The sequence below is a fragment of the Somniosus microcephalus genome, chromosome 2 (genome assembly GCF_052327205.1).
Source record: "Somniosus microcephalus isolate GS21.2 chromosome 2, FLI_Smic_1.0, whole genome shotgun sequence".
In the NCBI taxonomy this organism is placed as follows: domain Eukaryota; kingdom Metazoa; phylum Chordata; class Chondrichthyes; order Squaliformes; family Somniosidae; genus Somniosus; species Somniosus microcephalus.
In genome coordinates, this window is record NC_140988.1 from 254,668,430 (window position 1) to 254,685,007 (window position 16,578).

At 51.9% G+C, this 16,578-nt stretch overlaps 1 protein-coding gene across 3 annotated transcripts in view; it reads right to left on the reverse strand.

The window, feature by feature from the left end:
* fam149a (family with sequence similarity 149 member A) overlaps positions 1-16,578 on the reverse strand; it is a 213,866-nt gene that overhangs the window by 83,526 nt on the left and 113,762 nt on the right. For all 3 annotated transcript variants that reach the window (XM_085970968.1, XM_085970959.1, XM_085970951.1), the window contains exons 5-6: positions 4,762-4,887; positions 3,616-3,795 (exon numbers count right to left, since the gene is read on the reverse strand). In XM_085970968.1, the coding sequence (XP_085827094.1) occupies positions 3,616-3,795; positions 4,762-4,887 (306 nt within the window). The remainder of the gene's footprint in view (positions 1-3,615; positions 3,796-4,761; positions 4,888-16,578) is intronic.

Genomic DNA, 16,578 nt, shown 5'->3' on the forward strand with positions numbered 1-16,578 from the left:
GGTGCCTGGGGTTATTTTCTTATTATTCCCAATGGGTCCCCAACTACTCCGACAAAGCCCGCCCCCTCTTGAAAGCATCCTCTTTTCCGCTCTCTGCTGAGGCCCACGCTGCCTTCAAAAGCATTAAGCGGGATATTGAGCGGGCCACGCTACAGGCAGTGGACGAGAACACTCCCTTTCAAGTGGAAAGTGATGCGTCTGACTTTGCCTTGGCGGCCACCCTCAACCAGGCGGGGCGGCCCGTAGCTTTCTTCTCGAGGACCCTCCAAGGGCCCGAGATCAGACACTCCTCCGTGGAAAAGGAGGCCCAAGCCATCGTGGAGGCAGTGCGCCACTGGCGCCACTACCTAGCCGGCAAACGCTTCACCCTACTTACCGACCAGCGGTCGGTAGCGTTTATGTTCAATAATAAACAGAGGGGGAAGATTAAAAATGATAAGATTCTTAGGTGGCGGATCGAGCTCTCCACCTTCGAGTACGACATCATATACCGGCCGGGGGCCCTTAACGAATCCCCCGACGCCCTCTCACGAGGGATGTGTGCCAACGCCACCGGGGATCGGCTACAGACCCTCCACAACGACCTCTGCCACCCAGGGGTCACACGGCTGTTCCACTTCATAAAGTCCCGCAACTTACCCTACTCGATTGAGGAAGTTCGGTCCCTGACCAGGAACTGCCGCACTTGCGCTGAGTGCAAGCCTCGGTTCTACCGCCCTGATAGAGCCCACCTAATCAAAGCTACACAGCCCTTTGAGCGGCTTAGCTTAGATTTCAAGGGCCCCCTCCCGTCCGTCGACCGCAATGTCTACTTCCTGAACATTGTGGATGAATACTCCCATTTCCCATTCGCCTTCCCCTGCCCAGACATGACCAGCGCCACGGTCATTAAATGCCTCAACAGCCTGTTCTGCCTGTTCGGTATGCCGAGCTACATCCATACGGATAGGGGGGCGTCCTTCATGAGTGAAGAGCTACGCCAGTACATGCTGTCCAGGGGGATCGCCACGAGCCGTACCACCAGCTACAACCCCCGGGGTAATGGTCAAGTGGAGCGAGAGAACGGGACAGTATGGAAAGCAGTCACTCTAGCTCTAAGGACCAAGGGCCTCCCTATCTCCCACTGGCAGGAAGTCCTCTCAGATGTGCTCCATTCGATACGGTCGCTATTGTGTACTGCCACTAATGCCACGCCTCATGAACGAATGTTTGTCTTTCCCCGGAAATCCACCTCAGGCGTATCCATGCCGTCATGGCTCTCCACCCCAGGTCCGGTATTCGTGCGAAGGCATGTGAGGGGCCACAAGACAGACCCTCTCGTGGAGTCAGTGCACCTACTCCACGCCAACCCCCAATACGCGTATGTCCGGCACGCCGACGGAAGGGAGGACACCGTGTCCATAAAAGACGTCGCCCCAGCCGGTAACGACAACAACCACGACAACAGCAGCAACAACGATCACAGCAACTCTTACCCACCCACTACTCTTTCATCACCCCCGGAAGAACATCGACCAATGGTACCCCCACCAACTACCCCTTCAACAACCCTGGCGGCGCCCCCGGCAGAGACCCAGGAGGCCACCGGGGACACCCAGCCGACACCCGCGGCACCACAACAGCCACGTCGGTCACAGAGGACTATCAAACCCCCGAACAGACTAAATCTATAGAAGGGGTGAATGTGATGAAATATGCCATTCATCACTCATCTGTATTCTCTGTGTGATTGTGCCTGTGACTGTGGTTTAGTTTCAGTTTCATTTCCCTTACCTCAGTTCCGTTTCCTCACCTTGTATTGTATTGTGTGTAGGGCTCCGCCCATACCTGGCCCCTATGTAAGCAGGCTCAGCGTGCCTCACATCCAGTACTGCAGACCTCTGGATGGAAGACACCTCTCCACTGTGTGTTACCTTCTAAGTTAATAAAAGCCTTGTTTTGTTCCGCTAACATTGAGTCTCGGATTTATTGAGGCACATCACAGTTCAACTGCACCATTTGTGAAGCAGCAATGAAAATGGAGTATTGAAAAATTCCACAAGCTACAGAGTTACTTCACCAAATTGGAGTTACAAGTGACACGTGATGCATACTGTATTTGTTAAATGGGTACATTTTGTTCTTTGTACCATTTTTACAATAAAAACTCATTTTTAAATAAATATAATAAAGTGGTCAAGGGCTGTTTACTTCAAGGAATGAAAATGTAGAAAGAAGAACTTAACCAATGTAGTTATTTTATTGTGCTGAGTGCAGATTAATAAAAAGATTAATGATGCAGTCTTGAACTAATGAAAAAAAACAATTTGAACTTGGATAGTGAGAAGACTTTGCACACCTCATATATCATCAGCTTCAAGCCACTGAAGTCAGACTGTCTCCAATCACTTAATGTGGAACCCGGAATAAACATGAAGGAAAAGTTATCTTAAAAGCCATGTGCCATCTGGAATTTTTAACTTCTAAATTTACCAATGTAATAATGTTTTCCTTTATTTTAACCTGCTCTTCTAAGCAGGCGGGAAGGATACCCGCCAGAAACCAGTGAGGTCTTTCTTTAACTATGCAGATTGGTTTCCAATGGCGTCATTGGGGCCCACCTGCTATTTTAACCAGTGGCCTGAACGTTGTTGAAGTCATTGTGGCTTTCCTGCCAGGTGAAGTTAGCGGGAAGAAGAGTCAAGGCTAAAAGAGACCCAAAGAAATAAGTTAATTAACCTTTTTTTTACTTCTCATGTGGCCAGGAGGACCCGAAGTTCTCCTCCAGACCCCACAAGGAAAGTTAAGGCCTCCTTGCCTGGGCTCCCCTCCCTCCCGATCGTGAGGTGCTCCTGAAAGCTCCGCCCCACGACTTCCCTGAGTGCTGGGAACTGTTCCTTTGGTCCCTGCCAGTGGCCTCATGCCAGTTGACATTCCACTCCCACCCACCGGCCAGATGCCACTTCCCGCTCATTTTGGGTGGGTAACTGACTGGGGGATGGTAGATGAGGCCCGGTTGTTAAAATAGCCTGGGCCTCATGCTGCCGAGGTCGGGGGGGGGGCGGTTGCCACTCACTTTGGCCCCCATCCGCTTGATTCCCAGCCCAAGTTAAAATTGGGGCTTTTGTCTCCATGTTTAACTGATCCACCTTCACCCTTGCATTCCCAAAATCTGCAAAGGTTCTTGGTATCTCAGTAATTAGGAGGTGTGAAAGAATGATTTGCTGATTTGCTCTCCCTCTATACAGCTGCATAAGACTCACTTTCCTCCATACAGCCTAGATGTCAATGGCAACTTAACAAGCAGGGAATCAAAATTCCAGGTTGCAGCACATTAATACATGAACCCACTGCACCACCAGGCTCCCATTAAACTTGCTGAAACTTTGGTGAAGCCCCTTCTCTATTATTTCTATGCTCTGAGGAATGATCAACAGTAACACAACTTACATTAACGTGAACCCATTCCTGAAAGCAGTTAAAACTATATTTAGATAAAGCATCATTGGGTTGAATGATTTTGAATTCAGTCAAATATAATTCCTGGTTACTAGGCAAATTACAGCAATTGCTACATGTGACATGAAAATAAATCTATTTTGTACATATAGATAGATAGATAGAACCTCCACTTACCATTCTTTACTGTCATATGCAAAATACTCCTCAATTTTTCCATCCACATCATAGATCTCCTCCTCTAGGAATGAGAAAATGGAGGAGTCCGAGTCGAGGGAACTCATAGTGGAGTTTGATTCTAATGCACTGTGGAAGGGAGATTGGGTAGGAAGCAGACGTAGGCCTGAGAGGCTCAGCCTGGAAGAAGAAGGGAAAATGGTTTTAGGGCTTATGTGTTCTACAAGAGGAATTTATTCAATCCTATATTTTTAGAGTTCTAATCATTGCAATTAACAGAGCAATTTTATGGTGTTGGTACACTTATTTCTTACATGTAAATGAAGAAAATCAAAACATAAAGAATGGATTAAAAATAGGCTGGAAATCATGTTAGTGATTCAGTATCAGTGGACAAACATTGTTTGTCTCAAAAATCAGAAAATGCTGGAAACCCTCATAGCAGGTCAGTCAGTATCTGGGGAGAGAACAGACAAGTTAACCTTTCAGGTGCAGACCCTTTATCAGAACTGGAAGAACTCACAGATGAACAGCATTTAAAAAAGGAACAGAACAAAGGGAAACAGGAGGAAAAAGGGCTCGCCTGCACACACACGACACGGACACATTCATACATCTTTCTGCTTAAATGCTGTTCATCTGCAATATCCTCCCATTCTGGCAAAAGGTCCATGCCTGAAACATTAACTCACCTGTTCTCTCCACGGGTGCTGACTGACCAGCTGAGTGCTTCCAGCATTATCTGTTTTTGTTTCAGATTACCAGCATCCGCAGTACTTTTTTGCTTTTTGTTTATGATTGCTGCGTCTGCTATGTATCAGGAGCATTAACCTATTTAAAATAAGCAGCTTAATGCCTGCACAAAAATAATGGATAGGATAAAGGAATGTCATTAAAATACATTAATCATCCTTCCACTTATATTACCCATAGTAATTTCTATATTATTTATTCTATTTTCTGAAATCATTAAGAATTGCAGAACAAAACCCAAAATAGTACAACTTGATAACAGCAATTAATTTAATAAGTGAAACTGACCCGAACCTTCATGATACAAAAATTATACAAAAGATCAGCTGATATTGGAAAATGCTTTCATAATGTTCACTGAAAGTCTGTTTAATCAATGATATAAGAGCTTACTCTTTCATATCGCTGGTGCTATCACAGAAACTAGGTAATGTCCTAGTTACCATGGAGCTGTTTCCTCTGCTCTGGAAATGTTGAAAACCTTCATCTTTCGGCAGCAAGAGCTGGGTTCCCAAAATCCTGCACCGTGTACAAAAAGAGACGACAGAATCCAAACCATCCAGTTAGTTACATTACTTTTCACCAAATAGCGTTTCTGCGTCATTCAAGATTAGACTGTTTTTCCTTCGATTATATCTTCTTGCTTTTTGCATGTGAAAGTGCACAATGACTGTCTGTGTGGAGTTTGCACATTCTCCCCGTGTTTGCGTGGGTTTCCTCCGGGTGCTCCGGTTTCCTCCCACAGTCCAAAGATGTGCAGGTTAGGTTGATTGGCTATGATAAATTGACCCTTAGTGTTAGGGGGGATTAAATATGTGGGGTTACGGGGATCGGGTGGGATATGTGTCGGTGCAGGCTCGATGGGCCGAAATGGCCTCTATCTGCACTGTGGGGTTTCTGTGATTCTGTGAAAGCAAAATATGTAAACAAACAACAACTTGTATTTATATAGCGCCTTTAACCTAGTAAACCTTCCCAAGGTGCTTCACAGGAGCGATTATCAAACAAAATTTGAGACCGAGCCACTTAAGGAGATATTAGGACAGGTGGCCAAAAGCTTGGTCAAAGAGGTAGATTTTAAGAAGGGTTTTAAAGGAGGAAAGAGAGGTAGGGAGACGGAGAGGTTTAGGGAGGGTATTCCAGAGCTTAGGGGCTAGGCAGCTGGAGGCACTGCCACCAATGGTGGAGCGATTCAAATCACGGGGGATGCGCACGAGGCCAGAACTGGAGGAGCGCAGAGATCTTGGAGGATTGTAGGACTGGAGGATGTTACAGAGATAGGGAGGGGCAAGGCCATGGAGGGATTTCAAAACAAGATGGGAATTTTAAAATTGAGGCATTGCCGGACAGAGAGCCAATGTAGATCAGCACGCACAGGGTTGATGGGTGAACAGGACTTGGTGCAAGTTAGGATACGGGCAGCAGAGTTTTGGACGAGATCAAGTTTATGGAGGGTGGAAGATGGGAGGCCGGCCAGGAGAACATTGGAATAGTCAAGTCTAGAGGTAACAAAGGCATGGCTGAGGGTTTCAGCAGCAGATGAGTTGAGGCAGGGACAGAGACAGGCGATGTTACAGAGGGGGAAGTAGCCGGTCCTGGTGATGGAGAGGATATGGGGTCAGTGCTCAGCTCAGGGTCAAATAGGACACCAAGGTTGTAAAAAGTCTGGTTCAGCCTCAGACAGTGGCCAGGGAGAGGGATGGAGTCTGTGGCTAGGGAATGGAGTATGTGGTGGGGACTGAAGACAATGGCTTCGGTCTTCCCAATATTTATTACAAACAAATTTTTTAAAAACCTGACTGTTGCCCAAACACTTTGCATTCCCATGTAAATTTTGTCAGCTCAATTTCCAGTTCAATATCCCACTTACTGCTCACCGTCCAGACCCGTGACTTTTGTCCAGGTTCTGATGTGTCCATTCCTGACTTCCTAGCCTCTGACCATACTTACCACTCATATTACAAGCCTCTATCTCATTTGCTGTTTTCCTTCAGACCTCTGCTCTGCTCACTGCTCTTTGTATCTAACCTTCTTATATTTATCTCTCAGGCTTGTCTTGCTTACCACTTACTCTCTAGGCCTACGCCCTACTTATTGCTCACTGTTCAGGCCTCTGCCCAGTTCTTATTTAAGGTTCTTTCTAAATAAGTTACTGTGGTAAAACCACCAATGAACTCCTGTACAAATGAATAACTGTCTTTAAAGCAATGTTACAGCACCTATGTCCGTTTGCCGAGTGTAAACAAGCTTTCTGTAAAAACCCTGAAACAACGCGATGACGTCATCACGTTGGTCAAGTGGTGCCCCGAGTGGCGGGAAACGTGATGACGTGATGACGTCAGAGGTGGAAGGTTCTGAGTTCAGACCTCGTGGAACTAGTTACTGTGTAGACCTGTTTGCTGTTGCTTCTGCATGTTTTTGTTTTGTTCACCAGTTTAATTAAATTCGGTTAATTTACTGAACTGCCTCAACCTCAGTGATTTAGATAGGAATCCGTTGATTCCTACATTACTAGCTGAGCATCTTAATGGAAAAACAAAAGAGAGATCCAAAGAAGCAACAATAGGCCCAGAGGCCAAGGGAGAGCAATCATTACAGGAAAAGTTGGCAAAACAGGGTGGGATCCTGGGGTTCTTTGTCAGAGCACAGTGCTAGCGGAGGAGTATGTGACCTTGGTGTCAGGGTGGGATCCTGGGGCTCTTTGTTAGAGCACAGTGCTAGCGGAGGAGTGTGGTAAACCACTGTGGCCCGGATGGTCGATCAAAATGCATTGCAGGCCACTTTCCCATATCTGGACAATGTGACCATCTGCGGCCATGACTTGCAGGACCATGACGCAAACCTCGAAAAATTCCTCTGCACCGCCCAACTCCTGAGCCTGACGTATAACAAGGAGAAGTGCATATTCCGCACAAGCCGCCTCGCCATCCTTGGCTGTGTTGTGGAACACGGAGTCATCGGTCCCGACCCCGACCGGATGCGTCCCCTTATGGAACTCCCACTGCCACACTGCCTCAAGGCCCTGAAGAGGTGCCTAGGGTTTTTCTCCTATTACGCCCAGTGGGTCCCGTCCGCTGATCAAGTCCACCTCTTTTCCCTTGACGGCAGAGGCCCGCTTAGCCTTCCACCGTATCAAGGAAGACATTGCCAAAGCCACCATGCACGCAGTGGACGAATCCATCCCCTTCCAGGTGGAAAGCGACGCGTCCGACTTTGCCCTGGCCGCTACCCTTAATCAGGCGGGGAGACCCATGGCCTTCTTTTCACGAACCCTCCAGGGCCCGGAGACCAGACACTCCGCTGTTGAGAAGGAGGCCCAGGCTATTGTGGAGGCTGTGCGTCATTGGAGGCACTACCAGGCCGGAAAACAATTTACCCTGCTCACTGACCAGCGTTCAGTTGCGTTTATGTTTAACAACAAGCAGAGGGGCAAAATCAAAAACGACAAGATCTTGAGGTGGAGAATCGAACTTTCCACCTACAATTACGAGATCTTGTACCGGCCCGGGAAGCTCAATGAACCCCCGGATGCTCTATCGCGTGGCACCTGCGCCAGCGCGCAGATCGATAGACTGCGGGCCCTCCACAATGACCTCTGCCACCCGGGGGTCACCAGGTTCTTCCACTTCATCAAGGCCCGCAACCTGCCTTACTCCATTGAGGAGGTCAGGACCATGACCAGGAACTGCCAAGTCTGCGCTGAGTGCAAACCGCACTTTTATAGACCAGACAGGGCTCACCTGATAAAAGCCACTCGCCCCTTCGAGCGCCTGAGCGTTGATTTTAAAGGGCCTCTCCCCTCCTCCGACCGCAATGTGTACTTCCTCAACATTATTGATGAGTACTCCCGTTTCCCGTTCGCCATCCCCTGCCCGGACATGACCAGTGCCACGGTCATTAAATGTCTGAACGACCTCTTCACCCTGTTCAGTTTCCCCAGCTATATCCATAGCGACCGGGGCTCATCGTTTATGAGCGACGAATTCCGTCAGTACCTGCTCGCTAGGGGTATTGCCACAAGCAGGACCACCAGTTACAACCCCCGGGGGAACGGACAGGTGGAAAGAGAGAATGCGACAGTTTGGAAGGCCGCCCTGCTAGCCTTAAAGTCTAGGGGCCTTCCGACCTCCCGCTGGCAGGATGTGCTCCCCGGTGCGCTCCACTCTATTCGGTCACTGCTCTGCACTGCCACTAACGCCACCCCTCATGAGAAAATGTTTGTCTTCCCGAGGAAGTCCACATCGGGGACATCGCTACCACCATGGCTGACGTCCCCAGGGCCGGTCCTACTGAGAAGACACGTGAGGACCCATAAAACAGACCCCCTGGTCGAGAGGGTCGGCCTCCTCCACGCCAACCCCCAGTATGCTTACATTGCGTACCCGGACGGGCGGGAGGACACAGTCTCCATACGAGACCTCGCACCCTCGGGGGCCCCAGTAACCCACTACCCACTACCACCCCCCTCCACGATCCAATATCCAACCCCAGCCTGGGTCCCGCGACCCGCTAGACACCCACGAGGACTACACACCAGTGCCCCAGCCTACGCGGGACTCGACACCGGAAGCTTCACTACCCCTGCCGTCGCCACGTCGATCACAGCGGCAGACAAGACCTCCGGAGAGACTCCAATACACAAACTTTTAATACACTTCACCCCGCCGGACTCATTTTTAAACAAGGGGTGAATGTGGTAAACCACTGTTATACCTGCCTGTGGGTGTGTTTGTATTCCACTGTGTACATGTCTGTACATGCCTCGGCTGACTCCTCCCACGAGTCCAGGTATAAAGGTGACTGCTCCACAGTCCCTCTGTATTCGGGACTGGTCGACCACTCGAGGCACATCTTCGTTCTCTTGTTAATAAAAGCCTGTTAGTTACTCGCTTAACCTCAGTCTTTTGAGTAATTGATAGCGCATCAAGGAGTATGTGACCTTGGTGTCAGGGTGGGATCCTGGGGCTCTTTGTCAGAGCACAGTGCTAGTGGAGGAGTCTGTGACCTTGGTGTCAGGGTGGGATCCTGGGGCTCTTTGTCAGAGCACAGTGCTAGCGGAGGAGTCTGTGACCTTGGTGTCAGGGTGGGATCCTGGGGACTCTTTGTCAGGGCACAGTGCTAGCGGAGGAGTCTGTGACCTTGGTGTCAGGGTGGGATCCTGGGGCTCTGTGTCAGAGCACAGTGCTAGCGGAGGAGTCTGTGACCTTGGTGTCAGGGTGGGATCCTGGGGCTCTGTGTCAGAGCACAGTGCTAGCGGAGGAGTCTGTGACCTTGGTGTCAGGGTGGGATCCTGGGGCTCTTTGTCAGAGCACAGTGCTAGCGGAGGAGTCTGTGACCTTGGTGTCAGGGTGGGATCCTGGGGCTCTGTGTCAGAGCACAGTGCTAGCGGAGGAGTCTGTGACCTTGGTGTCAGGGTGGGATCCTGGGGCTCTGTGTCAGAGCACAGTGCTAGCGGAGGAGTCTGTGACCTTGGTGTCAGGGTGGGATCCTGGGGCTCTGTCAGAGCACAGTGCTAGCGGAGGAGTCTGTGACCTTGGTGTCAGGGTGGGATCCTGGGGCTCTGTGTCAGAGCACAGTGCTAGCGGAGGAGTCTGTGACCTTGGTGTAAGGGTGGGATCCTGGGGTTCTTTGTCAGAGCACAGTGCTAGCGGAGGAGTCTGTGACCTTGGTGTCAGGGTGGGATCCTGGGACTCTGTCAGAGCACAGTGCTAGCGGAGGAGTCTGTGGCCTTGGTGTCAGGGTGGGATCCTGGGGTTCTTTGTCAGAGCACAGTGCTAGCGGAGGAGTCTGTGACTTTGGTGTCAGGGTGGGATCCTGGGGATCTCTGTCAGAGCACAGTGCTAGCGGAGGAGTCTGTGACCTTGGTGTCAGGGTGGGATCCTGGGGACTCTTTGTCAGGGCACAGTGCTAGCGGAGGAGTATGTGACTGTGATGAAATATGCCTTCATCAGACCTGCTTGTATTTTACCTGCTTGTATTGTGTGAACCACACCCTTTTGTTCCTATTGTGTGTATTGGCTACGCCCCTGTCTTTTGCCATATAACGGTCTCAGGAGCTGTATGAGTCACTCACTACCAGATGAACTCGATGTGGGAAGACCTGCTATGCTGCTATGTTCTTACTGATTAAAAGCCTTTAGTTGAGTCCTTTAAAATCCTTGTCTTTGAGTTATTGAATCACATCAATTTTAATCACTAAAACACCAAGATGGATCGACTCCTGAGACCAGAGCGCTTGGATCTGGACCCCCATGCCTCAGACGCAGCCACACAGTTCGGACACTGGTTCCAATGCTTCGAATTTTTCATTGCAAACTCATCCACTGCCATAGCCGCAGCCGAAACCGCTACCGGAGACATGAAACTGGGAATCCTGCGAAACTGGGTGAGCCATCGGGTCTCCCCTCTCATCCAAGATGCCACCAGCTACGAGGAGGCCTGCACCATCCTGAAGGCCCACTACGCGCGGCCAATAAACGTGGTGTACGCCAGGCATCTTCTGACTACTCGCACGCAGCGGCATGGTGAGTCACTAGAGGACTTTATACTAAACCTAAAAGTACTGGGCAGAGACTGTAACTGTAAGGCCGTGTCTGCCATCGTGTACACGGAGGAGCTGATTCGAGACTCCCTTATTGCGGGCCTCAGTTCAAATTATATTCGGCAGAGACTGTTTGAAAAGGAGGGACTGGACTTAAAACAGGCTATATATATAGCGCGATCGCTGGATATGGCCCAGAGGAACTCTGAATCCTGTTCCCCAGGCCACGCGGCCCACTCCGCCTCGTGCGCGCCGTGGGGGCCGCCATCTTGGAAGCCATCTTCACCTCCCAGGTCTCAGGCCAGCCCAGCACCATCGGAGCCCCAGCCTCCACCCAGGAGCCCCACTACTGCCGCGATGCATCGGGGCCCGAAATGCTACTTCTGCGGTCAGGACAAACACTCCAGGCATCTGTGCCCAGCGAAGGGCACCACCTGTTTTAAATGCGGGAAGAAAGGACACTTCAGCAAAGTCTGCAGAGGGAACCCCGCCTCCAACTCCACCACTGCCGCGTGTGCGCCGTGGGAGCGGCCATCTTGGAAGCCATCTTGTCCACCCTCATGGAGTCCACCATCTTGCCCCGACTACACGGACCTCCAGGACCCACTGGTGGCCTCGATCACAGTGGATCAATCCAGGCCACATCCGTTGTCTAAATCGATGATGGACATAGAGGTAAACGGGAACAAGGTTAAATGCTTGATTGACTGCGGGAGCACCGAAAGCTTTATTCATCCTAGCCTGGTAAAACGACTTTCTCTAACGATAGTCCCCACACAGGGCAAAATCGCCATGGCCGATAAGACTCATACCTCAAAAATTACAGGTTTCTGCGCGGTTATGTTGTCGGTAAAAGGCAATGATTACAGAGATTTTAAACTATTGATAATGCCAGATCTCTGTGTGAGCGTGATCTTGGGTCTGGACTTCCAGTGCCACCACCAAAGTATCACGCTTACCTACGGTGGGTCCCAGCCGCCCCTCACAGTGTGCGGTCTGGCTACCCTGAAAGTCAAGCCGCCCTCTCTGTTCGCCAACCTCGCACCCAACTGCCGACCCATAGCGACCAAGAGTAGGCGGTACAGCTGGGAGGATAGACGGTTCATTGCGTCGGAAGTAAAAAGACTCAAGCGGGAGGGTATCATCGAATGCAGTACCAGCCACCTACCCATACCTAGACAACGTCACCATCTGCGGCCACGACCAGCAAGACCACGACTCGAACCTCGCGAGATTTCTGAAAACCGCCCTCAGACTCAATCTCACCTACAACGAGGATAAGTGTGTCTTTAGCACCACGCGCCTCTGTATCCTGGGCTACGTGGTGGAAAACGGGGAAATCGGCCCGGACCCCGACCGATTGCGCCCCCTACGGGAGCTACCCCTACCAAACACTCCCAAGGCCCTGAAAAGGTGCCTGGGGTTCTTCTCCTATTACGCCCAATGGGTCCCCAATTATTCCGACAAGGCCCATCCCCTCCTGAAATCAACGTCCTTCCCGCTCACAGCCGAGGCCCACGCCGCCTTCAACAGCATTAAACACGACATTGAGAAGGCCGCGCTGCGGGCAGTGGATGAAAACATCCCTTTCCAGGTCGAAAGCGATGCGTCCGACTTCGCTTTAGCAGCCACCCTCAACCAGGATGGGCGGCCCGTAGCCTTTTTCTCAAGAACCCTCCAAGGGCCCGAGATCAGACACTCCTCGGTAGATAAGGAGGCCCAGGCCATAGTGGAGGCAGTGCGGCACTGGAGGCACTACCTAGCCGGCAAACGCTTCACCCTGCTTACCGACCAGCGGTCGGTAGCCTTCATGTTTAACAACAAACAGAGGGGGAAGATCAAGAACGACAAAATTCTCAGGTGGCGGATCGAACTCTCCATGTTTGAGTACGACATAATATATAGGCCGGGGGCCCTCAACGAATCCCCCGACGCCCTATCACGAGGGATGTGTGCCAGCATCCAGGGGGACAGGCTACAGGGCCTCCACAATGGCCTCTGCCACCCGGGGGTCACCCGGCTATTCCACTTTATAAAATCCCGTAACCTGCCCTATTCCATCGAGGAGGTCCGGTCTATGACCAGGGACTGCCGCACCTGTGCGGAATGCAAGCCCCGTTTTTTCAGACCCGACCGAGCCCACCTGATCAAAGCTACACGGCCATTCGAGCGCCTGAGCTTAGATTTCAAGGGACCACTCCCCTCCACCGACCGCAATGTGTACTTTCTCAACACTGTGGACGAGTACTCCCGCTTCCCATTCGCCTACCCCTGCCCAGATATGACCAGTGCCACGGTCATCAAGTGCCTCGGCAACCTGTTTTGCACGTTCGGCATGCCTAACTACATCCACACTGACAGGGGGGCGTCATTCATGAGCGATGAACTGCGCCAATACCTGCTGTCGAAGGGGATAGCCACGAGTCGGACCACTAGTTATAACCCCCGGGGTAATGGGCAAGTGGAGAGGGAGAACGCGACAGTGTGGAAGGCGGTCACCTTAGCACTAAGGTCTAAAGGCCTCCCCACCTCCCGCTGGCAGGAGGTCCTCCCAGACGTACTCCACTCGATAAGGTCGCTACTGTGTACTGCTACTAATGCCACTCCTCACGAGAATATGTTTGTTTTTCCCCGCAATTCAACCTCAGGAGTATCCCTACCCTCGTGGCTCTCCACCCCAGGGACATTCCTGTTACGGAAGCATGTGAGGGGCCACAAAACGGATCCCCTCGTGGAGGCAGTACACCTACTCCACGCAAACCCACAGTAAACGTATGTCAAGCACGCCGACGGGCGTGAAAACACCGTGTCCATAAAGGACCTCGCCTCGGCAGGAAGCGACGACGACGACCCATCACCACCACCCCCAGAAGAACCTCCACCAACCCCAGAGGTATCCTCACCACCCCCAGAAGTACCTGCAACACCCCCGGCACATGGGTATGCCCAGGAGGGCACCACGGACTCCCGGTCAGAACCCGAGGTACTGTTGCGACGTTCAGGAAGGACTATCACACCCCCGGACAGACTAAATCTGTAGAAGGGGTGAATTTGATGAAATATGCCTTCATCAGACCTGCTTGTATTTTACCTGCTTGTATTGTGTGAACCACACCCTTTTGTTCCTATTGTGTGTATTGGCTACGCCCCTGTCTTTTGCCATATAAAGGCCTCAGGAGCTGTATGAGTCACTCACTACCAGATGAACTCGATGTGGGAAGACCTGCTGTGCTGCTATGTTCTTAGTGATTAAAAGCCTTTAGTTGAGTCCTTTAAAATCCTTGTCTTTGAGTTACTAAAGGCACATCAGTGACCTTGGTGTCAGGGTGGGATCCTGGGGACACTTTGTCAGACCACAGTGCTAGCGGAGGAGTCTGTGACCTTGGTGTCAGGGTGGGATCCTGGGGACTCTTTGTCAGGGCACAGTGCTAGCGGAGGAGTATGTGACTGTGATGAAATATGCCTTCATCAGACCTGCTTGTATTTTACCTGCTTGTATTGTGTGAACCACACCCTTTTGTTCCTATTGTGTGTATTGGCTACGCCTCTGTCTTTTGCCATATAAAGGCCTCAGGAGCTGTATGAGTCACTCACTACCAGATGAACTCGATGTGGGAAGACCTGCTATGCTGCTATGTTCTTACTGATTAAAAGCCTTCAGTTGAGTCCTTTAAAATCCTTGTCTTTGAGTTATTGAAGGCACATCAGTGACCTTGGTGTCAGGGTGGGATCCTGGGGCTCTGCCAGAGCACGGTGCTAGTGGAGGAGTCTGTGACCTTGGTGTCAGGGTGGTATCCTGGGGTTCTTTGTCAGGGCAGAGTGCTAGCGGAGGAGTCTGTGACCTTGGTGTCAGGGTGGAATCCTGGGGATTCTGTCAGAGCACAGTGCTAGCGGAGGAGTCTGTGACCTTGGTGTCAGGGTGGGATCCTGGGACTCTGTCAGAGCACAGTGCTAGCGGAGGAGTCTCTGACCGTGGTGTCAGGGTGGGATCCTGGGGCTCTTTGTCAGGGCACAGTGCTAGCGGAGAAGTCTGTGACCTTGGTGTCAGGGTGGGATCCTGGGGCTCTGTCAGAGCACAGTGCTAGCGGAGGAGTCTGTGACCTTGGTGTCAGGGTGGGATCCTGGGGCTCTTTGTCAGGGCACAGTGCTAGCAGAGGAGTCTGTGACCTTGGTGTCAGGGTGGGTTCCTGGGGCTCTGTGTCAGGGCACAGTGCTAGCGGAGGAGTATGTGACCTTGGTGTCAGGGTGGGATCCTAGGGTTCTTTGTCAGAGCACACTGCTAGCGGAGGAGTCTGTGACCTTGGTGTCAGGGTGGGACCCTGGGGCTCTGTCAGAGCACAGTGCTAGCGGAGGAGTCTGTGACCTTGGTGTCAGGGTGGGATCCTGGGGCTCTGTCAGAGTACAGTGCTAGCGGAGGAGTCTGTGACCTTGGTGTCAGGGTGGGATCCTGGGGTTCTATGTCAGAGCACAGTGCTAGCGGAGGAGTCTGTGACCTTGGTGACAGGGTGGGATCCTGGGGTTCTATGTCAGAGCACAGTGCTAGCGGAGGAGTCTGTGACCTTGGTGTCAGGGTGGGATCCTGGGGCTCTGTGTCAGAGCACAGTGCTAGCGGAGGAGTCTGTGACCTTGGTGTCAGGGTGGGATCCTGGGGCTCTGTCAGAGTACAGTTCTAGCGTAGGAGTCTCTGACCTTGGTGTCAGGGTGGGATCCTGGGGCTCTTTGTCAGAGCACAGTGCCAGCGGAGGAGTCTGTGACCTTGGTGTCAGGGTGGGATCCTGGGGCTATTTGTCAGGGCACAGTGCTAGCGGAGGAGTATTGACGTTGGTGTCAGGGTGGGATCCTGGGGCTCTGTCAGAGCACAGTGCTAGCGGAGGAGTATGTGACCTTGGTGTCAGGGTGGGATCCTGGGGGCTCTGTCAGAGCACAGTGCTAGCGGAGGAGTCTGTGACCTTGGTGTCAGGGTGGGATCCTGGGGCTCTTTGTCAGGGCACAGTGCTAGCGGAGGAGTATGGGATCTTGGTGTCAGGGTGGGATCCTGGGGGCTCTGTCAGAGCACAGTGCTAGCGGAGGAGTCTGTGACCTTGGTGTCAGGGTGGGATCCTGGGGCTCTTTGTCAGGGCACAGTGCTAGTGGAGGAGTCTGTGACCTTGGTGTCAGGGTGGGATCCTGGGGCTCTGTGTCAGAGCACAGTGCTAGCGGAGGAGTCTCTGACCGTGGTGTCAGGGTGGGATCCTGGGGCTCTTTGTCAGGGCACAGTGCTAGCGGAGAAGTCTGTGACCTTGGTGTCAGGGTGGGATCCTGGGGCTCTGTCAGAGCACAGTGCTAGCGGAGGAGTCTGTGACCTTGGTGTCAGGGTGGGATCCTGGGGCTCTTTGTCAGGGCACAGTGCTAGCAGAGGAGTCTGTGACCTTGGTGTCAGGGTGGGTTCCTGGGGCTCTGTGTCAGGGCACAGTGCTAGCGGAGGAGTATGTGACCTTGGTGTCAGGGTGGGATCCTAGGGTTCTTTGTCAGAGCACACTGCTAGCGGAGGAGTCTGTGACCTTGGTGTCAGGGTGGGACCCTGGGGCTCTGTCAGAGCACAGTGCTAGCGGAGGAGTCTGTGACCTTGGTGTCAGGGTGGGATCCTGGGGCTCTGTCAGAGTACAGTGCTAGCGGAGGAGTCTGTGACC